This window comes from Hibiscus syriacus, unplaced genomic scaffold (assembly GCF_006381635.1).
Source record: "Hibiscus syriacus cultivar Baekdansim isolate YM2019G1 unplaced genomic scaffold, ASM638163v2 tig00001120_pilon, whole genome shotgun sequence".
Lineage (NCBI taxonomy): Eukaryota > Viridiplantae > Streptophyta > Magnoliopsida > Malvales > Malvaceae > Hibiscus > Hibiscus syriacus.
Genome location: NW_024061845.1, coordinates 1,187,009 through 1,213,278, shown reverse-complemented (window position 1 = coordinate 1,213,278; position 26,270 = coordinate 1,187,009). Strand labels below are relative to the sequence as shown.

The 26,270-nt window shown below is 36.1% G+C and overlaps 2 protein-coding genes and 1 pseudogene across 2 annotated transcripts; 2 read left to right on the top strand and 1 right to left on the bottom strand.

Moving 5' to 3' along the window:
* Positions 1–621: 621 nt before the first annotated feature.
* LOC120120436 lies at positions 622–17,021 on the bottom strand (annotated as a pseudogene).
* A 1,727-nt stretch (positions 17,022–18,748) lies between these two features.
* LOC120122291 (putative multidrug resistance protein) lies at positions 18,749–23,411 on the top strand. Its single transcript, XM_039141448.1, has 7 exons — positions 18,749–19,222; positions 19,299–19,353; positions 19,439–19,626; positions 19,714–20,171; positions 20,262–20,802; positions 20,889–22,846; positions 22,936–23,411. Exons 1-7 carry the CDS (start codon positions 19,040–19,042, stop codon positions 23,318–23,320), a joined length of 3,768 nt encoding a protein of 1,255 aa, XP_038997379.1. The 5' UTR covers positions 18,749–19,039; the 3' UTR covers positions 23,321–23,411.
* Positions 23,412–24,271: 860 nt separating this feature from the next.
* On the top strand, positions 24,272–26,053 carry LOC120122301 (polyubiquitin). The gene is made up of 2 exons (XM_039141459.1): positions 24,272–24,321; positions 24,983–26,053. Exon 2 carries the CDS (start codon positions 24,983–24,985, stop codon positions 25,898–25,900), a length of 918 nt encoding a protein of 305 aa, XP_038997390.1. The 5' UTR covers positions 24,272–24,321; the 3' UTR covers positions 25,901–26,053.
* Positions 26,054–26,270: the final 217 nt, after the last annotated feature.

Sequence of the window (26,270 nt, the reverse complement as noted above, 5' to 3'; positions counted from 1 at the left end):
ATAAAATATAGTAACAATAAAGGGAATTATTTGTTTGGTGTTACTTAGCTTTGCCTCCACATGAAGGCATATGTAAATGCATGTAAAGGGAGCCTTCATTGGAGAAAACTTTAAGCATGGAGCTTATATATAATTAGTAAAGTATCCATCGACATGATAGAAATTATACTTCAAAGCTAGTATGAAAGTTATGTTTAACTACAATTTGAATATATGAATGAAAGCCTGAAAACTGTAACATCACCTTAAATGTCAAAAGAAAGCTCTATAAATCAACATCAGCTGGTCAAAGGGAAATCATTATATCTTGTAAAGCAATCATAAGAAATAATGACAATTTGATTATATTTAAGTTTCTGTTACGCCAATTTCTTATTGGTTTGAAGCTGATATATCGCCTAATTTGTATTGGATCTGAAAAACATGGAATGGTTCCAAGTAGGGTACCTAGGCAAAATAATCTTATGAACTTTGGTATAACATTCATCAGGAACCATAATGGATAGGAGTATATGTCCAACATGATTAGATTGCTATGGATTTGGAAGGTCGTTAATGGATCATATCCAACAGGTCGATGAGGCCAATGCATTAGATTCAAGACATCAACTTTGGGCCGAAACTTCCCATAAAATGGAAAGTCAAGACAAAGCAGTTTAACATGTCTGTGTTTTTCTGCTAGTTTCCTACATAATAGCACTCGATTAACAGCAGCATGTTTAAAAAAGCTTTGATAATGTTGTTCCGGCTGACTTAGTGGGGAATGATTAGTTGGTCTGGACAGCATCCCATCGCCATATCGTCCCGTCCTCACAGCAACTAAGAATGGTGCTGCAACAATCAAAATCAAAACAAATGTTTGTTATGTGCATAAAATAAAGAGAAAATAATCTCAGTGACCAAAAATATCTTATAATATATGATTTTAATCAACTTTTTTTGGATTTGCCAAAATGACCAACTAAATCGTAATGCGATCGATAATTCGCAACGCGATCTCCGGTATCGCAAATCAGTTTTTAGATTCGCAACGCGATTCTGACTATCGCATTGCGATTTCCCAAATTCGCAATGCGAACACGTAAATCGCAACGCGAATTTGGAAAATCGCAATGCGATTACGTAAATAGCAATGCGTTTACATAGCGCCATTCGTATTAACGCGTATTTTTTTTTCAAATTCCAAACACGAATATATTAATATATCGGAACACTAAACCGTCCACAGTATATCCCGTAATCGCAACTCATAACCTAAAACCCTAAATCACAACTAAGTCTCATCTCCATCTCTCACTCTCTAAGGCGACATCCGTCCCCATCTCCGACGAAATCAGTCCCCACGACGATATCAGTCTCCATCTCCAGCGAAATCATTCACGGTCAGAAATGGAAAATCAACCAAATCAACCACCGAGGGTTAGTTTTTTTAATTATTTTTATTTTGAAATTTTTGCATTATTATTAGGTTTTTCATATTGAAATTGATGATAAATTTACTGTTGTTTTCAATAATAGATTAACCATTTCACTTAGATTGCTTATTATATTCATTCGATTGCTGCCAATACTGCTAAATTGTTTAGTCTTTAACCCTGTGAAGTTAGTATTTGTCTTTGTTTTGTCTTTTGGTTGAAGTAATGCAATCCATTCAAGTTTATTTCAATTTTAGTATTTGAAACCGAGAATGACTATCGCAATGCGATTCTGTCGTTGCGATTTTCATTTCGCGTTGCGATAGTCATTTTCGTGTTGCGATTTAAAGTTTCAGAAACTATTCTTCTTCTATAAATTGAAACTTGAATGAATTGCATTACTTTAAACAAAAAACAAATACTAAATTCACAGTGTTGCAAATTTAAGTTTGAAGAATAAACTAATACTCTTTATGTTTATTGTTCATATCTTCACAGTGTAGTTTTTGGTATATCTAAATTGGTATGTTTATTGTTTTTGCAGAACTTTTATTTGGCTCAATTGACCTTAAGAAATAAAGTAAGCCTGGCCAAAGCAATTGCGTCGAAGCTTTTACCTGCACAAAGAAAAATATTTGAGGATACTTGCTTCGGGCCATGGCTGAAAGTACAACATCCGGGTGGAGATGCTATGTTGACCCATCTGTTTCTTCAAACCATGACTAGAGACTATAAAACGTCGTGATGAAGAGATATGGTTTGATTTTCCACCGGCGTATACGTGTTTTGGGCGGGAGGAGTTTTGCTTAATTACCGGTCTACGCTTCGGACACGATGATGTAGATCGGTACATTAGACATATTACCCGCCTATCATGGTTTTCCCGGGTTTTTCCTGAGCTGTCAACGGAGAAGTCGAATTTACACGTGGAAGACTTGACAAGATTATTGAATAAGAAAGATGGTTTTACTCGGATGGATGAAGTCGATGTTGTTCGAGTATGCCTTCTAATACTTTTGCAAGCCGGCTTTTTAGGAAGAGAGGCCCGACAATCTATTCCTAATGATCTAATTAAATTGGTAGAGGACCTAAATGCATGGAACCTGTTTCTGTGGGGTTCGTATCTATGGAGAGCTACATGGAATAAGTTGTCGTCTGCCTTTAATGATCGGAAAAGTTTGCGTGGCGATGGTTTCAAATACACTTTGTCAGGCTTTATTTGGGCCTTTAAGGTAATAATTTTTATATAATGTTTCCAAAATTATAATTAATTCTTTAACAATTACTAATGTTTGTTATTATATTGTTTGTAGATTTGGATATTTGAGGCCTTTCCCGCCATGCAGACATATGCATTAAAAACTTCTAATGATATTCCTAGGGCTATTTCCTGGAAGAGGAAACGATCCTTGCAGCAATGGGAAGATTTACTACCGTATACTACAATAAATAATGTAAGTTAACACAAATACTACCATATGTTTATAAACAAGTTATTACTAGTACACGTTTAACTTTGTTTGAGCTTTTATATTGTTAGGAGGCCAACACTCCATTACAGAGGCTGACACCCACGGAAGCTGATCTTGCCACTGATTGGTGGCAAGCTAGTAAACTTTATTTTGATGGCACGGATGATGAGCAGCCACCACTTCGAGAGCCATCACCTCACCCAGAGCCATCACCTGATCGACCCGAATATACACCTCCACAACGAGAGTCATCACCTATTCTGTCACGTCATCGAACCTCTTCTCCACCATCACCTCATGATAGGCGACCGGCAAAGATGCCGCGACGTTTATCTCCCTGTTCTCCACCTCCACGGGATGAGTTAGGGGAGTTACGTAATGAGGTCAATGCCTTGCGTGAGGAGGTCGGTACTTTACGCGATGACAATGGTGCATGGCGTGTTGAGGTGTCTACTTTACGTGGTGAGGTAGCAGCTCTACGTGAGATTGTAGCATCGTTGCAGAACGAGGTTCATACTCTACGCAACGAGGTAAGTTTAATATTTTTCATATTTAACTTGATGATAAATTTACTCGTAATTTCACTTAGATTGCTTAGTAAATTCATTTGGTTGCTGCCAATACTGTTTAACTGTTTATTCTTTAACCCTGTGAAGTTAGTATTTGTTTTTGGTTATCTTTTGGTTGAAGTAATGCAATCCATTCAAGTTTCAATTTGCAGAAGAAGAATAGTTTACTATCGCAATGCGAAAATGACTATCGCAATGAGAGAATCGCAATGCGAAAATGACTATCGCAATGAGAGAATCGCAATGCGAAAATGACTATCGCAACGAAAGAATCGCAATGCGAAATGAAAATCGCATTGCGATTCTCTCGTTGCGATAGTCAAATTCACATTGCGATAGTCAAATTCACATTGCGATAGTCATTTTCGCATTGCGATAGTCATTTTTGCGTTGCGATTTTGTTGTTGCGATTTTCATTTCGCATTGCGATTCTCTCGTTGCGATAGTCATTTTTGCGTTGCGATTTTAAGTTTCAGATTCTATTCTTCTTCTGCAAATTGAAACTTGAATGAATTGCATTACTTCAACCAAAAGACAAATACTAACTTCACAGTGTTGAAAATTTAAGTTTCAAGAATAAACTACTACTCTTTATGTTGTCATTGAACCTGCACTAAACCTATATGTTGTCCTTTTAAATGTTTATATAAGTGCTTACTTCTGGAATGTTATCTGATGCATTTTGTGAACAATGATATAATAATGACTTGGGTGAATACCGTGCAAGTTTGAAATATATTTGTCTTTGTTTTCACTGTTTAATATCATGTCTGTTTATTTACTGATTTATGTATTAATTTATTTTTAGCGGCCCGCTAAGGTGGATGCTCTACGTCGAGTTTTTCTTGCAAGACGGAGTTCATGCATCAGACGTCGTGCACATGCCATTACGTCTCCGTTCACCCCAATAGTGCGAAGAATCTGTAAGAAAAAGCCCGACTCACCTGTCATCGTTTAAGAGGCCTCCCCTATCGTTCAAGAGGCCCTTATCATCCCTAAAGAGTCCCCTCCCACTGTTCAAGAGGCCACTGTCATCGTTGAAGAGGTCCCTCCCAACATTCTAGATCCCGATTCACACGGCGTAATATATCGAATTATTGAGAAGCCCCATCACGTGCCGGACATGATGGATGACTGTTGGCTTTCGTATAAGTTACCGGCCAGTACCATTCCGACAGATGAAGTGGAGAGGAAACAACTACCAGAAACAATTTTGGATAATACCCTTTGGGCTAAGACCGCAGTTGCTTTTTATCTATATGAGCGGAGCCAAGGGTGTTACGTTGACATATACAAACTCAACGATGATATGCATTTGTTGATTGAACGGTCTTGGTAGGGTGTATTATTAGGGGTTGAAGACAACGACTATTTCGATGAGGGGTAAGTCTTATATTTCTTCTTATATTTTAGTTTGATTAATTTTTTTAAAAATTTATGTAATTCACTAATATATTTCTTTTTTTTGTAAAACATCATATTGATGCATGGGTGACACGTCTTCTAATTGTAAGGAAATTGAAGAAAAATATAAAAAAAAACGCGATATAAAATTATGCCGACGTCTTTTCACGTAGTTCACTTGAAGAATCAACGACAGGAATCATATGTGTTGGCTAATGGACAAGCTAAACTTTATCCTGCATGGTGGGAGGTCTATAAGGTTAGTATATTTGTTTAAATATTTTAAAGGTGTTCATAAATAAGTGCGCAATTTGAATTATTACATTTCGATGCAGGTGTTTATCCCTGTTTTGGACCGTACTCATTGGCTTCTCGTCGAGCTTCAGCTCCCATCCCTAAAGACAATAGTATATGACATCATGATAAATTACATATCATTGTCTGATTTGAGAGATATTATTAAGGGATGGAGCTCTCATTTGGCTAAATTCTTGGATGCAATTAATTATTGGACTAAGTCTGGAAACAAGAAGCCAAAGAAGTTCAATGTTACAGTTATCAGAGACGAGACCGCGCCACAACAAACGAAGGAAGCCAGAGGGGATTGTGGTCCTATCGTATGCATGTGCTTGGAGCGTTTGACGACAGGAAGTACACATTTTCTACCTCCCACCGATAGAGATAGAGGTGCAGTAGGCTTATGGTTTCAGCATTTTATGGCTAGAGCGATATATGCGAGACGCTGCCTACCTGCATCCGCGTTATGAAAGTGTTCATAAACAATTTGTAAGTCAAATGCAAGTGTTGTTAAACATATATACTCTTTTTGGTTTGAAAATGTTTGGTTAAGTAGCTAGAATTCAATAATTTGCTGTTTGTAGGTTTTAGATGTGTAGAAAGTGTTGTTGATTCAATGTTTGGTTTCTGCAGGTTAATCCTGAAGTGAGCTGCGTGAAATGGATGTATGGGTGCAAAAGTTGATTTCATTATTATTTTTTGATTGTTTAATTGATTTGTAAAAGATGATTTGTAAATGTTGATTTGTTTAATTGATGTGTACATAATATTTGTGTTTGTTTAATTGATTGAAATGTAATTGTTGATTTGTTGATTTCAATCTGCATTATGTTGAATGCAAAACAGACTATCGCAACGCGGAAATGACTATCGCAACGAGAGAATCGCATTGCGATTTTCATTTCGCATTGCGATTCTCTCATTGTGATAGTCATTTCCGCGTTGCGATTGTCAATTCCGCGTTGCGATAGTCATTTCCGTGTTGCAATAGTCATGTTCGTGTTGCGATAGTCAAATGAATGTCTAATAAGTGATAACAACTGAACATATCATAGCAATGTTCAAACTCGTGTTACTAATACATGCCTAACTGAAAATGTTAAAAGTTTACACATAATATACACATAATACAACGTTTGCATTTAAAAATCACCTAAGTTAACAGTCCCAAAAGGTAAAGCCGGTTGTGATTGGGATTTTGATGAGGATCCATATTTTGGTAGAGGAAAAGATGATTGCGATGGCACTGGTGATCCACATGTCAACCTTGTATGACCACTTTCCTTGCACCGACTACATGTCGATCTCTTCTTCTCTTCACCCTTAGACGGTATACGATCGTGACTTTTTGGTCGGCCAGGTAGCCTTCTGTCTATGGCTGGTGGCAAAACTGTTTGTAATTCATCTGGTATGTCCCACTCAGAAGGATGTGAAATAGGGTAGACAATCTCGCCATAAGTATGTCGATATACTTCTGTAGTGTAGCAATCCATAGCGTATGCGCTTGAATCATCTTGGTTTAGATGAAGATAAACTTTTATAACATGGCCACACGGATAACCAGATGTTTGCCATTTCATACAACTACACGTCTTTGCATTTAGATCGACAAGCCCATTTAAGTTATTATCTAGTACTTCAAACAAAGTGTTTGAACATGGTTCAACTCTCCATGACGTTGACTTCACAACACGTTTCGTTATCTTTTTTTTCCATGGTATAACACGATGTTCCAATGTTCCTGTAAATTTAAATAAATAATAGTTAGTAAAATATATGATAAGTTACGAATTTAAAGAAATAATACCTGCATGGTTTCTTTTCTTGTAGTACCACTGTTGAATAGAGGCTCGAAAAAACTCCATTAATATAGTAATGGGTAATTTCCGGGAATGACGACTTAGAGCGTTGATTGATTCTGCACTATTAGACGTCATGAAACCATATCTTGCTCCAAGTTGATGTACTCTTGACCATCTTTCAAACCCGATATCTTCTAGTGTTTGAGCACACTGAGGCAAAACACGTCTTAAACAGTTTATATGCTTATTAAAATCAACTTCCCGATAAGCTTTTACAGCCTTCTAGTATGTTCATTTGTGATTTTTTATACCAGCATACCTTGATTTTAGATTTCTATACAAATGAACACCACAAAGTCCATGAAAAGCATCTAGGAAACACCTTCTAACAGCATTGTCAATTGAGTTTGCCCTATCGGATATGATTGTCAGATTGCTAATATGACATATGCAATCCCTAAGATGACCCATAAACCATGTCCATGAATCAGAGGTTTCAGATTTGCCAACCCCGTAAGCTATTGGCAGTATCCCATTGTTAGCATCCATGGCTACTGCTAATAAGTTTACTCCAAGGTATTGACCTTTTAAATGTGCTCCGTCAACTATAATAACTGGGCGCATGCAATTAATAAACGGACGAATCTACAAAATCATATACACAAGAAATATAATCATTTAAATGTGAAATGCATGTAACTAACAAAAATGAGTCAACAAAATTATATTGATTTACTAACCGTAGCACCAATGGCGATAAACAACAACTCAAAGCGTCCATCTCTATCTGTTTTGATATGAGTTACCGACCCAGGATTTTTCAGCTTTAAATTGTGACAATAAACCGGTAGTTGGGCAAACGATGCTTCTGGCGACCCCCTCAACAATTCCAAGGCATAACATTTGGCTCTCCAAGCTTGAGAATATGAGATACTAATCTTGAACCGAGCATTCATGTCAGTCATAATTTCATGTCCCCGATATACCCTGCCATTCAAAAACATTAACTCAGCCAGAAAACCACCCAACACCTTTTTGTTTGCCTGTCTATGGTGAGGAAAAACTTGAGTTCTTGAACATGTATGTTTATCAATAAAAGTCCTAACTTGAAACATTTCACAATCTTTTATCCTCTTTGCAATCATACGCCACGTACAGTTTTTGTCAATCATACACCTTGTTTTGAAACGATCTTTGCTTGATTTGTTAACTTTTAGTTGATAGCCATCTTCCACACATTTCGTATACAAAGCTATCTTCAAGTCTTCCTTTGTATCTAAACAATCATCTTTCTTGATACGAATAATTTTTGTGTAACAATCAACTGCTATCTTTACCAACTCTTCTTCTGGTATCTGAAGTAATTCTGGCATATTCCAGTTATACTCCCGTGGCATTTTCTTCGGGGACTTTTCTTTGGGGATTTCTTCTTTTTCTTTTTCTTCTCCAGTGTTATATGAATTACAGAATGGATGTTCAATATGTTCATTTACAGTCGTAACTTCCTCCTCATTATCATCAACAACATCTTCCTTGGTAACGGCTGTTTCATCATCAAAATTCAGGTATTGACCAATATCAAAATCATTACACGCAGGGTCTGTTTCATCTTCTGAAAAATCATCAAAATCCGAGTATTTACCAAGATCAAAGTCTGGGTATTGACCAAGATCAAATTTCGAATACTGACTAGTACTCACAATTTTTTCTGTTGGCTCATCATCGTCTAACTGGTCAATACGAAAACCGAAATTTGGTGCTGAAAGTTGATTGGGATTTGGATTAGGGAAAGGTTGTGGGTTTTGAGATTGTGTTTGGTATTAGAAATGTGGTGAAACAATATTTTCTTGGTGATGAAATTGTGGTGGAACCATTAAATTTTGAGCACCATAAACTGGGGTTGAAAAACTTAGTTGATTACTACCCGCTACTGACCCAACTTCACTACTTCTAGGTTCAACAACATACAATGTAACAGCATCACTTGAAACACTAATGTAAGCAATGAATCGTTCAACATCTTCATTGTCGGTTAATAAATAAACTTTACCATTTCTCTGATAAGATAGCCTAAATCCACTTAGGGGCTCTAAATTCAATTTATTTGCAACACGTAACATTAGAGTTTCATAAGTTAACTTTTTTAATGAAAGTTTTAGTTGAAGATTCATGGGTAAAGACATATATTGTAAAACACTATGAACATTCTCCCATGACCCTCCAAAACACAAATCTATCCAAACATGATCAATATTAGATGATTTCATTATTGTAAATTAATTTACTAAACAAACGAGCTGCGAAACTAAAACATGTTGCTGGATGGGGAATGATGTCGTTGGATATAGGAACGGATGTCACCGGAGAGAGTGATAGATGGAGATGGAATGAGTTGCGATTTAGGGATTTAGGTTATGAGTTGTTGCTGCTGCGTAGTTATATACCCAAAACATTTGTGTTGCGAAACTAAAACCTGTTGCGAATTCAGAAATCGAGTTGCAAATTTGAAATTCAGTATTGCGATAGTCAGAATCTCGTTGCGATTTACAGATTCGCATTGCGATTTACGTATTCGCATTGCGATTTACGTAATCGCATTGCGATTTTCCAAATTCGCGTTGCGAAATCGCAATGCGATTACGTATTCGCATTGCGAATTAGGAAAATCGCAACGCGAATTTGGGAAATCACAATGCGATAGTCATAATCGCGTTGCGAATCTGGAAACTGATTTGTGATACCGGAGATCGCGTTGCGAATTATCGATCGCATTGCGATTTAGTTGGTCATTTTGGCAAATCCAAAAAAAGTTGGTTAAAATCGTATATTATAAGGCATTTTTGGTCACTGAGTTTATTTTCTCTAAAATAAAAGGGGAATATAATCATGTTTCATTGATAAAAGCAACATCCAAAATCAGAGCAGTAATTACCTTCCGTCAAAGGACATTGCAGTCTGTCTAATTGGTAAGGGTGTTCAAATCCAATCTGATACAAAAAAATAACCGAAAATCTATCCAAAAATCCGATAATCGAAAAAAATCGAAACTGATTTAGTGTGTTTGGTTTTTATTTTTAAAAAACCGATCGGTTCGGTTTTGGTTTGAAAATCTGAAACCGATCCAAACCGATCCGATAGTTGGCTATCTCCCTGGCAGAACGACACCGTTTCCCAATTTACTCCGCCTCTTCTCCTCCTCCTCGAGCACAACCCCTCACTCACAACCCAACTTTTCTTGAGAAAGGAGAGGAGAATATCTCAAGACAGCTTTTTTTTCATTCGGGGTTTCTAGCATAATCCTTCAGACGAAATGCTTCTTAGAAAATAGTACGCCTGCCTGCTTACTGTTCTTATCTCGAAGGAAAATCGTGCAAGGTACTATTTCTTTGTTTCTTACACTAAAACTTGCTATGATTTTTGGGGTTTTATTTGTTATTTGTTTTGATATAAGCATGAAAAACCATATGAAAGCCATTTTTAATCGTTTTTATGCAAGAACCTGCACCATCATCTTCATAATTGAACGAATGGCTGCAGGAAATTTCCAGATCCATGTTAGTATTTCATTCACTCGTGGGATTTTACTCTAAATTTATAAAATATGTTTTTCTGCATGCTCCTGCAATCTTTTCTTCTGGCAGCAGATGTTGAGGATTTATGGTTTTTTTATTGATCCCCATGTTGGACATGTAATCTTTACCTCTTCCGTTCCGGAACACCATGGTCAAGGTCAAGTATCTTTTAAGCGTACCTTAGGATTTAAGGTGGAAATGTAGCCTCTGCCTTTCCTGAACAGTAATGTTGAGTTGTGGATTAACTGATTAAGCCAACATTAACACAGTAATATTGTAAGTGATGAGTTTGAAAACCATATTAGTGTATTGAATGTTGAAACCCCCTACCTGATTCGGCTATGCCCAAATTTGTGCTAGCTTATAAGTGATGATTAATGCTGATCTTTCTTTTATAGCCGCCTGGAAATGCAATGCGCAATGCTCAATGCATAAAATTCACCTCTTCTATAGGCCATTTCTGTCTCTGATTCCAACATTCTTTATCTAGCCTACACATGTACAATGTTACAAAGTAATAAATATAGACCTCTGTTTCTGTTCAACCCATCATAAAAATAATCCACACAACAACAGGAAAAGAGGGACAACTAGATAGCAATTTGCTTGGGAGAGAGGTTCCATTCCATTTCAGTGTTAAATCTATAATGAAGTAGTGTAATTAGTAACCAAGTCTATAACATACTTAAAGATAAATTATCAGCCCGTTAGATGTAATATAATAATACTATACCAAACTAAACTACATCCATGAAATGGTTGACGGTGGAACAGCTGCAAGGCAATGTCCACTTTTTCATTAAGGCCCAGCAGAATCACATTGCTTTTTTATTCGGTACAGTATCAAAGGAACACCAAACTGAAAAAAAAAACTAGGATTAGGACGAAGTATTGGGTTATAGACTTTTTTATTCTCTCTAATAAGGATGATGGTAATAATAAATAACCAAGTCAATTAAGAAAATATTTGGTCGTCTTTGTTGATGATATGCTTTACTGAATTAGTGTCTTTATTGATATAGTTTATATTGTCTCCATGCTACTGGTTCCTACTAATCACTGCATTTGCTTAGAAATTCTGGTTGCAATTGGTCCCTACTTGATTGCACATGTATCAGTGTGTTCTATTTCATTAGTTAGCATGTGCCTTACAAATATTATCATCACACTATTTCTGATTGGTTGACTTACAAAATATTTGATGCTTGAAAGTGCTTTAAAGTTTCAAAAGGCGTTTAAGAGATTGGGGGAAAAATGTGTTGAATATGTATTGTTGCAAGGTGATATTCCAAATAATAAAGATTGGGAAACTACAAGATGCCTTGTTAAATTCTTGAAGATTTTTTTTGATATAACTGAAAAAGTTTCATGTACAAAATATGTTACCTCTTCCCAATATTTCAATAAACATGTTTTGGCTTTGATTACATTAAAAAAATGATAGAAAGTGGTGATCTAATGCTTGGAATGATGGCTGAAAAAATGAAAGTTAAATATGATAAGTATTGGGAGAATGTGAAAAATATGAATATGTTATTTTTGTTGATGTGGTGCTTGATCCTCGTAATAAGTTTCGCTTTGTTGAGTGGGGAATGAACAAGATTTATGATAAAGATATTGCTGAATTTATGAGTCAAAATGTGAAAGAGGAATTGTATGAAATGTTTGAGAAGTATAGGTTTTTTGCTAATCAAGGGCAACTTGAAACTTGTGTTCAATTATCTTATGAAAAAAGAACGATAAACATTGATTCAATTGATGATGAACTTGCTGTTGAGTTTGAAAAAGACATGGATTTTCGTAAGAATTTGAATACAAATGAAGTAGACTTGTATCTCACGGAAGCATTGGAGAAGAAAAGCAATCCTAATTTTGACATTTTGAATTGGTGGAAAGTGAACTCTACCAAATATCTCATTCTTGGTCCATTAGCTAGAGATGTTTTGGCCATACCTGTGTCTATTGTTGCTTCAGAGTCTGCTTTTAGCACAAGAGGTAGAGTGCTTAACTGTTATAGGAGCTCTCTTACACCAAAGACCGTTGAGGCTTTGATTTGCACCCAAAATTGGTGTCGATCCTCTCCAATATCAACTAATGTTGAAGAGCTCGTGGAGGATTTAGAAAAGCTTGAGCTAGGTATTTTTATTGTACCTCATAATAGTGTATTTATTTTTGACTTATCATACTAATTGATTATATTTTAAATATTTGTAGATCTTGCCCCCTAATCACTCGACTAAATGAAGAGCAATCTGATGCGGTGTCTGATTAGTTGTTGATTTGGTTTCTTATTTTTAATTGGTTGTTTTTCTTAATAATACTTATATTGATTATTATTTTTAATTGGATGTCTTTCTTTAAACATGCAGTGGACTTTGGATCATGTTGTCTGGAACTGTTTGATATCATGTTGTTGTTTGGAGCTGTTTTGGATCATGTTGTTTTGAATGTGCTGACAGTGTTATTGTTTTGGAATCTGTTGGAGTCTATTGTATTTTTTTGCTTTATCTAAACCGTGATTTGTTACAACATAGATGCTTGTAGGGTTATTGTTATGGAATGTTCTGAATTTGAGCAATTGCACAATTTTTAATAGTGTATTTGGGGTTTAAAATTTGAACAATATGTTGGTTTACTTTTACTCTTTATCAAACAATGTAAGATCTTGCCAATGGTAATTTGATTCTTCCGAACATGTATGTTTTTGTGCAATTCATCTTGCTGAGTGTGGTATTTGTTTTCTGCAGTGAGTTTCAACTCATTCATGAGTTATGCTTATATGTACTATCAGCTTCTCAGAGAACAGAGCTTATACAGGCTACGCTATCTACATTTAAAGCTTGGATTAAAAAATAATAATGTACTGACAGTGTTGTTGCTTTGAATTATTTTGAAAAATTAGAATCCAAAAACCGCACAAATCCAGACCGAATCAAGCCGCACTTAATTGGATTAGATCGGATCGGAATTTTTTTTAGAAACATCCAAACCGATCTAAACCGCAAACATTTATACTTTCAGATCGGATGAATTTTTAGCCAAAACCCGATCCAAACCGACCGCGAACACCCCTACTAATTGGAGACTTCGACTGTGCGTGAGATAATCTAACCAGAAAGACAAAAAAGAAATACAAAAGACCTTTAATACATATATAAAGGAAGAATATCCTTTCATTTCCAATAAGAGCAAATCAAGCAAACCAGGCAATGAGAACAGGAGGGCTACTTTGCAGTTCCCAGACAAAAATCTTGCCTTCTCTATTCCCTGCCACATCCGAAAATACATATAAATGAGTACAAGCTCTAACAAAAATATTAAGCTTACCAAAATGCACAGTTTGTTTGGGAGATCAAAAGATAAAAAGCGAGTAATAATCAAATAGGTGATAAGGATAGTTGTAACCGAAAAAGCAATATACCATAATTGCTAATATTATTTACATAAAAAAGGGCGTTTGGCCTTCCATATTACCTATAGCAGCAGAATTGTAATGAAAGTCGCAAGAAAATTTGATGAAACCAAATGTCACACTCTGGGACAGGGTACTTTAGAAGAATGTCAACTGTACCCTAAACAAGAATCTTGAAGGTCTTCATCGTAGTAGAAGTTGAGAGTTTCCCCAAAGATATATATCCGTAACAAGAAAAATAAAGAGAAATCTCGAAGTTCAAACCTCTGCGGGAGATTGCTCCTTTGTCTTTGGTTCCCATAGCACAATTTCGTTGTCAACACTCTGTAATTACACCACACAGTAACTTATATCACCCCATGTGACATGAAATTCATATATTACTCTCGACTCTCCAAGGGAACATATTATTGGACATGGACATGAGGATATGACCCTTCAAAGATCCTTCAAAAACATGGAAAACTTTTTAAAAGCTGAACATATCCATGCTGGACATATACCCATGTCCAACACTCACACCAGAGTGCAAGTAACACGGAAAATTTCCAGCTTATGACAAAACAGCATAAATGAAGATTTAGAATAACAAGCCCTAGGAAAGTTTCACAAGAAAACCTCAATTCGAACATTCTGCCAGTAAGTATAGAAGTTCTAACTTAAGAAAGAAAGTTCATAAATATTGTATCTCTAACAATGTAACTTGATTTCTAAAGGAAGATAAGATGCCATCTAAAGTATAAACGATATTCATCTTAGATCCGAATTTCAAGTACCCAAGCATGAACTTCAAAAATGAGGGAAACATAATGTTAAACAACAGTTAAAGTAAGACAATTGAACGCAACCTATAGCTTATACTACTTAGGCAAGTCATGTCCGCAAAGGCTGCATAATTATACTAAACAAAAATAGCTCAAGTTACTCAACAACGATGAAGCAATGCTTACTAAATCAAATTTGAGCTCCTTATGAAAGATGATATAACAACATATAGAGAATATAGTTTACCTTTGACAGAATGAAATCGCCAAGCCACCGATTACAGTCCACGTAATTTGAATGAATTGAAGCTAAGAACACCTGAAAACAATAGATGTAACCATTAAAATATTTGAGCAACAGTCATGATTTACATAGAGAAGAAGAAACAGCAGCTACTCACAGGGAATTGTACATATTTTGTTGGGAAGATCCGTCCATGTGAATGATTTCTCGACATAAGTCCAGAACTCTGTAGAAAGATTATAAACATGATAGAAAGGACTGAATGCCTAAATCAGTGTTTACTTGATGCTAATTCTAGCATGAAATCACTTGTTCGACAATCATAACATCACTCAATTTGTTTAGTGCTAGATAATATCAAACATCAGATCCAACCATTCCAGCTTACCCCAGAACCCCCAAAATCAAGGTCCTAGGCAACACATAACCAGTCTTTTACCGATAAAAACCATGGACGTCCCATAGTTTTACCTCTAATGCTCCAATTATATCAGAAAATTTTGTTTGCTGCCACCAAAATCAACAAGAACAACAGAAATCCACAGTGATGACTTTCATAACCATACCACCTTTCATTAACCAAATCTTAACAGTGTTGACCATCCCACAACTTGCAATTCGATAAATGTCTGAAGGATGGAAATCCTACAATAGCAATCATAACCATCAGAATATGATTGGTGGAAAATATGGAAGTAGAAAACATAACAAATATTAAAAGCATGGTTCCATTCCATTCTCCCAAGGGTAAGACAACTATAGATAGGATAAGTTGATATTCTCAGCACCTACCACACCCAAAACTTCATTGCGGTGACCCCTGGCTCCAGCAAATATCAGAATGCATATTCCAGTATGGATATTCCTCAATCTAACAGATTCATCCTGATCTAGCTTCAAACATTAGCCGTTTGATAAAGAAAACAGTTATCAAGTAAATGTTTTGATGCTTACTTTACTTGCAGTTACTATAAGTGATGTTTTCAATGGGTGAGTTCTAATTTCATTTATTGAGTCACCATGTCCAACAAAACTCTGCATACACACGTCCATGCAACGGAATGAAAACAACTATGTATAGTATAACAATATCAATTTTCAACAATGTTGAATGGACATAAGAATACCAGTGTAGAAGGACTCATCCTTCTGATCTACAAAGCACATCGAATGACGCAGTTATTCAAAAATATAACTTCAAAGGAGGAAATAAATACAATGCAAGTGTTGTTTCTTACATCTTCATCTACATAAGATTGTAAAACAGCTACAACACCGCCTTCTAGGCATTGGTATATGGTCACCTGTAAACAAAAGGCCAAGTTAACATTCATAACATCAATTCAATAGATGAATGAAGGTAGAAAAACAAAGAAAACTAGTAAAGTTTGGAAAGTACATCATAAAAAAAAATCGAAACTACAAATAAAATAACAAAAATATCAAAAGGGTTAATTCATCCATAAAAATTAGTCTGAAAGAAATGGTTTTTCCCAGGTAAGAGAGACTGCTATTAGCTAATATAATAGATGAATGAAGGTAGAAAAACAAAGAAAACTAGTAAAGATTGGAAAGTTTCTACATCATAATAAAAATCGAAACTACAAATAAAATAACAAAAATATCAAAAGGGTTAATTCATCCATAAAAATTAGTCTGAAAGAAATGGTTTTCCCAGGTAAAAGAGACTGCTATTAGCTAATTTAAAGCTTCGGATATTAAAGTGAACAATTAAAGCTTCTCAAACACAAGGCAAAAAGGGGTCTTTTGCTTAGCAAATTGAAGCAAAAAAATGAAGTAAAATCTTGCATTTGAACAGGTTAAAAACAAAATAAAAGAAACACATTAATTCACAGGGAAAAGGGTACCCAGAATGACAAAGATTACCCGATTACCACCGACGGTAGCAAAGACGTTGAAGTAACGAGAGTCGATGAAGTTGAAAACGACGGCGTATAAAGGACGTTTGCCCTCTTGGAGTCGATTAGTGACTCTGTATTAACTCTTCTTAGATGAAGTTAACGATCCTCATCCCACCACCGGTTCTAGCCCTATCGCCGTCTTTGCCATTGCCGCTTACCAATTTTATTTCCCACAATCCAAAATTCAAGGTTTTAGTTCCTAGTCAGTTGCTTTTCCATGTTTAACATTGAGCTTTTATAAATAGGTACAGGTGATAAAAAGAATACATCAAAATGAAATATATATATATATATATATATTAATAATTAAAATTGTGATTAAATTACATTAATTTAATTCAAAATTGTTAAATTATATCACTTTAAATTATAATTAAATTTTTTATAATTTTTTATATTTTTTAAATAATTAATTAAAAGTTTATTTATATTTAATAAAATTTATATATAAATTCCCTAACACTTCATCAGTAATTATTAATATTGTACATGTGGTAAAATTTAATTTACAATAAAATAAAATTGTTTATTTTTCTAAATAATTTCACCCAACAATTTGATTTATTAATTATTTAAAATAATACTGATAATACCATTTCCAAAATCCCCTCAAATTAAAAAAAATATAGTGTTAAATCTCAACATTAAATTTTTTTTAAAACAAATACATCAAACTAAATAATGGAACAAATAAAATAAAATAAGAATATTTTGTTTTTCTAAATAATTAAGTTTATGATGAACATTTTATTATTTACTTGATCATACTACTTATGTGTTGTTTACATCTTCGTGTAGTTCTATGGTACGACAATCTAATTTAAAGCTACAAAACAATGTATATGCGCGACTTAAAAAGTGATAAAAAGTATTATATTTTAGGTTGGATGCAAGTTAAAATGTTATATTTATCTTAATATTTTCGGTTCAACCTAAAATGTTACAAAAAAGATGACATTTTCGATTGTCAATTGAAAGTGTTATGAAGAAAATATCATTTTAAATGCAACCAAAAATATTAAGAAAAATATAACATTTTATGTTGCAAAAAAACCAACATTTGCGATTGCATTCATTTCTACCATTTATTAGTCTTAAATTCAGTTGTCGTTCTTTAAACGTTATCTCTTAAATATACTGAAAAGAAACTCTTAAAATGAAATAAGAATATTTTGTTTTTCTAAACAATTAAGTATAAGATAAAAATGGTGAAAATAAGAATGGATTCAAAGGAGATTAAGATAGTCGTCTTTAAAATTTTAAAAATCGTGATTAACGTAACATTTTGTGTCCCGTTTTGATTGAATTGTAGTGTGGAATACGAGACTCTGAGTGAGCGGGTTGAACAGGCAAAAGCTAGGTGCAGGGAAGGCAAGCCATTCTTGTGGCGAATTCTTTTTGAAGAACAATTATATCAACACATCAAACTATTCAAAAATAATAATTTTATATTTTATAAAAAATTTTATTAAAATATATTCCATCTGCCAACGAGGCTCTCTGTCCAAATTTATGTGGCAAATCCTGAATGGCCTGCCGCTTTATTAAATTGAAGATGTAGATTTTGCTTTAACTTTTACTAGACCAAAGATAGAAGCATCAAAAAAGAATCAATGGAGGTGAAAGATTCAATGTGTTTGTACTTGGGCTATTTCAATGCTTGACTAAACCTCGACTAAGACAATGGAAAGATGTGAAGAATTTTGCTTTTGTTTATTTGGATCAACGTTTCTTAAGGCATAAAATGTGAAAAACAAAGCCTGATCTTCAGAATATAAAATACCTGTGGTTGGCCAATCAAAACAAAGCTGTATCGCAGGCTGTATTCGTGACATATAAATACCCGAATTCGACACTTACACTCGAATCCAATACACCATTCGACAACTGAATGGTTGGAATTATTGAAACCAACATTCATTCTGCTGTCAAAAGATGCTCAAGGCCGGCCAATTTAAAAGCAAATTTAATCAATTCAATTTGTCATCGGCATAAAAACTGTAATAAAGTATGACAACAAGGTAGATTCTGCCTGCGAATAGATTGTGGATGACTGTACACAGTCCGGTATATAAAACTCATATAGGCTTCATCCATTAGAGTTGATGAAAAGTAAACAAAAATCAAAACACAGGGTCTCATTTCTGCTGAACAGAAGCATCAGTAATGGCTGCCAAAGATGGCATGTTTCAATGCGCCGACCGCATCGACAAGCTGTTGATGTTCTTCGGAACTTTGGGTAGTATTGGAGATGGATTGCAGTACCCTCTTACAATGCTTGTTCTTAGCAAAGTGATCAATGATTATGGAGATCCCAATTTCAACTTGTCTAATGATACTGTGGATGAGGTATGTGCCACTAACTTATCATTGCAACAAACACTTTAGTTCCTGATAATTAATTACTATAAATTATGTTCTGCAGTATGCAGTTAGGCTGCTCTATGTTGCGATCGTTGTTGGAGTTTCCGCCTTTGTTGGTAAGTTCAATTATGATAACTGGTGCAGAACCTTTTCAAGAATCATTTGTTCCATTTGACTGAATGTCATTTTATATGTATACAGAAGGGGTTTGTTGGACACGAACCGCAGAGAGGCAGACTTCCCGAATAAGGACCGAATACTTGAAATCGGTCCTCAGACAGGATGTTGCTTTCTTTGACACTCAGGAAACCGGAGCCTCCACAACGTTCCAAGTCGTGTCGACGATATCAGCTGATGCCAATGCAATCCAAGTTGCAATATGTGACAAGGTCTAGAATCAATTAGTACCCTTCTTCCATTTGATCTTGTTGCATACAAAACTGATTCAATTGTTTCCCCATGTTTCCTTCATGTAGATCCCGAATTGCCTCATGTTTCTCTCGACCATGTTCTTCTGCCTCATTGTCTCCTTCATACTGTCATGGAGACTTACCTTAGCCGCGATCCCTTTGACACTGTTCTTCATCATTCCTGGACTGTTATTCGGGAAAATGATGATGGATGTGATAATGAAGATGATTGAATCTTATGGTGTTGCTGGTGGGATTGCAGAGCAAGCAATTTCCTCCATAAGAACTGTATATTCATATGTAGCTGAGAATCAAACAATTGAGAAGTTCAGCCAAGCACTTGAAAAGACTTTGGAATTGGGAATAAAGCAAGGCTTTGCAAAGGGCTTGTTGATGGGAAGCATGGGAAGCATTTATTTAGGATGGGCGTTTCAGGCATGGATTGGGACTTATTTGGTCACCGAGAAAGGCGAAAAAGGCGGTTCGATTTTTGTAGCCGGAATCAATGTCATAATGGGAGGATTGTAAGTAACATTCTTCATGATGATGTACTTCATTTTCTTATATCCTGATTGAACTTGTTAATTCATTTTCATTTCGGTTCGACATTGCAGGAGTGTGTTAGGTGCATTACCAAATTTAACTGGCATCACTGAGGCAACCGTTGCTGCTACTAGGATTTTCGAGATGATTAACCGGACTCCTTCAATTGATGCAGATGATAGGAAAGGAAAGGCTTTGTCATATGTAAGAGGAGAGATTGAATTTAAGGACATACATTTTGCCTATCCGTCTAGGTCTGATTCACCTGTCTTGCAAGATTTGAATCTTAGAATTCCAGCCGGTAAGTCTGTCGGTCTCGTCGGAGGCAGTGGTTCGGGAAAGTCCACAACTATTGCTTTGCTTCAAAGATTTTATGATCCTACTGAAGGAGAGGTTCTCTTGGATGGATACAAAATAAGTAGACTTCAGCTGAAATGGTTGAGATCTCAAATGGGACTTGTTAGTCAAGAGCCTGTACTCTTTGCAACATCCATAAAAGAAAATATATTGTTCGGGAAAGAAGGAGCATCGATGGAAGATGTAATAAACGCAGCTAAGGCGGCTAATGCACATGACTTCATTGTCAAGTTACCGGAGGGATACGAAACTCATGTAAGCTAACTTCTAATCTCTCAACCAGAAAACTGTTTTTTGAATTGTTATACCTGGTTATAACATGAAAACTGTGTGGAATGCAGGTTGGTCAGTTCGGATTTCAGATGTCTGGTGGCCAGAAGCAGCGAATCGCCATAGCAAGGGCTTTGATCCGGGACCCTAAAATCTTGCTTCTCGATGAAGCTACAAGTGCATTGGATGCACAAGCTGAAAGGATAGTGCAGGAGGCGATTGATAAGGCATCTGTAGGGAGGACAACCATCATCATTGCTCATCGCTTATTGACAATCAGGAATGCAAATCTGATTGTGGTTCTTCAAGGTGGTCGAGTAATTGAATCAGGGTCCCATGATGAATTAATGCAAACGAATGGAAGAGAAGGTGGAGAATACTACCAGATGGTACAGTTGCAGAAAATGGCATTGCAAAGCGAAGCTTCTGATGATTCAGACTACAAAACCGAAGGAAGAAAACGCCACAGGTTGCAAGTTGCTCAAAGTCCGATGAGTTATAGATCAAGTGTTCCGAGCACTCCAGCATTGAGCCCTTTCAGCCCAGGTCTATCTGTGGGAACACCCTATTCCTACACCATCCAATTTGATCCTGATGATGGCAGTGACAATGAAGACTTCAACCAAGTAGCTCATCCTACTCCATCGCAGTGGCGTCTGTTGGAAATGAATGCACCAGAATGGGGCAGAGCCTTGATTGGGAGTATGGCTGCAATTGGCTCAGGAGCAGTTCAGCCTATAAATGCGTACTGCGTCGGATTACTTATATCTATTTACTTCCGCACCGACAAATCCGAAATCAAGTCAAGATCCAGAACTTTGTCCTTCGTTTTCTTAGGCATAGCTGCTCTTAACTTCACATCAAGTCTCCTCCAACACTACAATTTCGCAGTCATGGGAGAGAAGTTAACAAAAAGGGTAAGGGAGAAGTTCTTGGAGAAGCTGATGACTTTCGAGATTGGTTGGTTTGATGAAGAGGAAAACACAAGTGCAGCCATTTGCACAAGATTGGCTACCGAGGCCAACATGGTTCGTTCCCTTGTTGGGGACCGAATGTCATTGCTGGTTCAAGCCATTTTCGGGTCCATTTTCGCATACGTGCTAGCAATTATACTTAGCTGGAGGTTATCTATTGTGATGATCGCAGTTCAACCATTAGTCGTTGGAAGCTTTTATGCAAGGAGCATCTTGATGAAGAGTATGTCGGGGAAGGCGCAAAAAGCACAGAAGGAAGGAAGCCAACTAGCAAGTGAAGCAGTGGTGAACCATAGAACTATCACTGCCTTTTCATCTCAGAAAAGAATATTGGGGCTTTTCAAGGAAACATTGAAAGGTCCGAAAAAGGAAAGTGTCCGACATTCATGGCTTTCCGGTTTAGGCCTCTTTAGCTCTCAGTTTTTCAACACAGCCTCTACAGCATTAGCTTACTGGTATGGTGGGAGATTATTGACACAAGAATTAATATCATCAGAGCACCTCTTTCAAGCATTCTTGGTGTTGCTATTTACTGCTTATGTCATTGCCGAAGCTGGAAGTATGACCAATGATTTATCGAAAGGAAACAGTGCGGTCCGATCAGTTTTTGCGATCCTAGATAGGAAAAGTGAGATTGATCCGGATTATACATGGGGTCTAGAGATTAAAAAGTCGATTAAGGGACGAATAGAACTGAAAAATGTGTTCTTTGCATACCCAACCAGATCTGACCAAATGATCTTTAAGGGTCTAAACCTTAGAATTGAAGCAGGGAGGACAGTGGCACTGGTGGGACAAAGTGGTTCTGGAAAATCTACCATTATCGGACTTATCGAGAGATTTTACGATCCGACCAAGGGCTCCGTTTTCATCGATGCACAGGACATAAAGAACTATAATGTGAGAATGCTGCGAACACATATTGCACTTGTCAGTCAAGAGCCAACCCTGTTTGCAGGAACGATCCGTGAAAACATCGCCTACGGGAAAACGAATGCTAAAGAATCCGAGATTAGAAAAGCTGCGAAGCTCGCCAATGCTCATGAATTCATAAGGTATGTCAACTGCATAGTTCATACTTTTGTAGTTCGTTTTGGAGTTTTATTAGCCAATGAAAATCCCATTTTCGTGTTGTGATTTGCAGCGGTATGAAGGATGGCTACGACACCAATTGTGGAGAAAGAGGTGTTCAGCTATCAGGTGGTCAAAAACAACGAATCGCACTTGCACGAGCCATACTGAAGAACCCCTCGATTCTCCTACTGGATGAGGCGACCAGTGCACTCGATAGCGTGTCGGAAAACTTGGTTCAAGAAGCACTTGAGAAGATGATGGTCAACAGAACATGCGTAGTCGTCGCTCACCGGCTGTCGACCATTCAAAAAGCCGATTACATCGCTGTTATCAAGAACGGAAAAGTTGTGGAACATGGTTCACATAATGAACTGGTTTCCTTGGGTCGCGGTGGAGCATATTATTCACTCATAAAACTACAGGGTGGTGGGACTTCTCCGTATAGGCAAACATGATATTAGAGGTTGAAGTCAAATAAATCAGTCATTCACTAGTTTTGCATATGTGAACAAAGATTTCGGTGATTGATTTGCATCGATATGTAGACATTTATGATTTACATTCCAATATATTATCATATGTGAGAAATCCATGTAATTTATTACTAATAATGAGAAATGATTCAAAGTGGAATAAAGAAGCTCAAAAAAAAAAAAACAACATAAATAAACACTCATTTCTATACAATTCAATACAAATTAATGAATCACACATTGTTGGTTACTATAAGCTATATTACTAATATTCAAGTGAGTATCAAATACGAATATATATTTATTTTTTTAGAAATTTTGAATCTAATGAATTAATTTATTTTTATTTATTTTGTTTTTATAATTTATAAATAAATATAATTATTAGAATAGTTTAAAAGATTATTAATTATCAATTATTTCCATTTTAGCTTATCTTACCCAATTTCTTATTTTTGCTCTATTCTATTCAAAACTAATATCTACATATTTATTTATTAAAAAAATATCTACACATTTATATTTATTTTTTATATAAGATGTGTATATTGTGTCGTTGAGACTTTGACATCTTCAATGCCTAAATAGTGAATACCTAACTTCTTTTAATCGATGCAAGAATCATCAAATATTTGGTGTACGTGTAAATATAATAATGGGATAAAGGAAAAGACTAATTCAATTTAAATCTGTTCATTTTGACGTCATCCGTGCGCGTGTTTTGAACTCTCCATGCGTGTTCGGTTGGAATCTCCTAACAAATTATCTACCACTCCACGACAAGAACCCTATCGTAATCCTAGCGTGCAGGCCAAATTAATACCAAAGGACATAAGTATGACACGTGGACCGATAATTATTTGATCTCAAGCCCTTTTTCGTCATTTGACGTCCGAACTCCGCTTATAAATTAAGGCGATAGGTCCTTGTAAATCTCGTTTCAAATTTAATCGATTCCAGCACGCTGCGATTTTTTTTTCAAGGTAATTAAAGTCTATTTTTTTTATTGCTTCAATTTTCATTCTTGGTTTCCTTTCTAGTAGATTTCTTTTAATCAGTTTAGTTCTTGAATTATTTCTAAGAGTTTTTTTTAATTAAGGCTAGGGGTTTTACTCTGTTATTGATTTTAGGGTTTCCTTATGATTCAATCGCAGATTGTAACTGTATTTCATGATTCTGTTTTTTTTATTTTGATTATTCTTGACTGGATTATTTCTTGGCATCTCCTGTGTAAATGTTCATGAACCTTCTGAATCATATTTATGAACTTCTCCTTTTCAATTTTAGGTTTTATTTATATTCAATTGCAGAACATAAACCTATCTTCGATATATTTGAATTGGCGTGTAGATTTTGTTTGTCGATTTAAATTTGCAATCTTTAATTTACTTTTCTTCAATTAATTTTATGGCTTGGTTGTTACTATTTAAAAAGTTGGGGTTTAGTAATCGTAACAAGATGAATAATATTAGCTAGTGGAATCGTGATTTGTTAGAACCAAGATTTTGTATGTCATTTTAGAAAAGATCTATTAAATTTGCCCTGTTTGGTTGGGATGTGGTTATATATATTACACACACACAGGCCTGCTATTTTCTTATAGTTTATTTGAACTTATTTGTGTTTAATTTTGATTCAATATAGATGCAAATTTTCGTTAAAACACTCACTGGTAAGACCATCACCCTCGAGGTGGAAAGTTCTGATACCATCGACAATGTAAAGGCCAAGATTCAAGACAAGGAAGGAATCCCACCAGACCAACAGAGATTGATCTTTGCTGGTAAACAGCTGGAGGATGGCCGTACTCTTGCCGACTATAACATCCAGAAGGAATCCACACTCCACTTGGTCCTTCGTTTGAGAGGTGGAATGCAAATTTTTGTTAAGACCCTCACAGGAAAGACCATCACATTGGAGGTGGAGAGTTCAGATACCATTGACAATGTCAAGGCTAAGATTCAGGACAAGGAGGGTATCCCCCCAGACCAGCAGAGGTTGATCTTTGCTGGTAAGCAACTCGAGGATGGCCGCACCTTGGCTGATTACAACATCCAAAAGGAATCCACACTCCACTTGGTCCTTCGATTGAGGGGTGGTATGCAAATATTCGTCAAGACCCTCACGGGAAAGACCATTACATTGGAGGTGGAGAGTTCAGATACCATTGACAATGTCAAGGCTAAGATTCAGGACAAGGAGGGTATCCCCCCAGACCAGCAGAGGTTGATCTTTGCTGGTAAGCAACTCGAGGATGGCCGCACCTTGGCTGATTACAACATCCAGAAGGAGTCCACCCTCCACTTGGTGCTTCGCCTTCGTGGTGGGATGCAGATTTTTGTGAAGACCCTGACTGGAAAGACCATCACCCTGGAAGTCGAGAGCTCGGACACGATTGATAATGTTAAGGCTAAGATCCAGGATAAGGAGGGAATCCCCCCAGACCAGCAGAGGCTGATCTTTGCTGGGAAGCAACTTGAAGATGGGAGGACCCTTGCAGACTACAACATCCAGAAGGAATCAACTTTGCACCTTGTCCTTCGCCTCCGTGGTGGCTTTTAAGTATGCAATTATGAAGTGGAATCCAATATCAGTCCAGTTATGTTTCTCGCGTCTTTAGTGGTTTATGTTGATGGTTTCTATGCTTATGTGAGCTTACTGCTATGCAGTGGCAGCTTATAAGTTTAATAAATTTCTTAAAGAACTTTCATAGTTGTTGCTTATGGTTTAAGATCTCTAGTACGATGTCGTTGGATAAATTTGGTTGAGTAAGGAGCTTCACATTTCAAAAAATAAGAAAAAAAATAAAAATATTGAAACTCTTAAAACAAAGTTTCAATTTTGTTAAGTAATATAATTATATATGCACTTGATATTTGTCAATATATTAAGCAATTTTAGAATATAAACACAAAACTTATAAAATATCAAT

Coding starts and splice junctions, on each gene's coding strand:
- LOC120122291 (XM_039141448.1), top strand. CDS start 19,040: ATGGCTGCCAAAGATGGCATGTTTCAATGCGCCGACCGCATCGACAAG. Junction 19,223..19,298: donor CTAATGATACTGTGGATGAG/GTATGTGCCACT, acceptor TATGTTCTGCAG/TATGCAGTTAGGCTGCTCTA. Junction 19,354..19,438: donor TGGAGTTTCCGCCTTTGTTG/GTAAGTTCAATT, acceptor ATATGTATACAG/AAGGGGTTTGTTGGACACGA.
- LOC120122301 (XM_039141459.1), top strand. CDS start 24,983: ATGCAAATTTTCGTTAAAACACTCACTGGTAAGACCATCACCCTCGAG.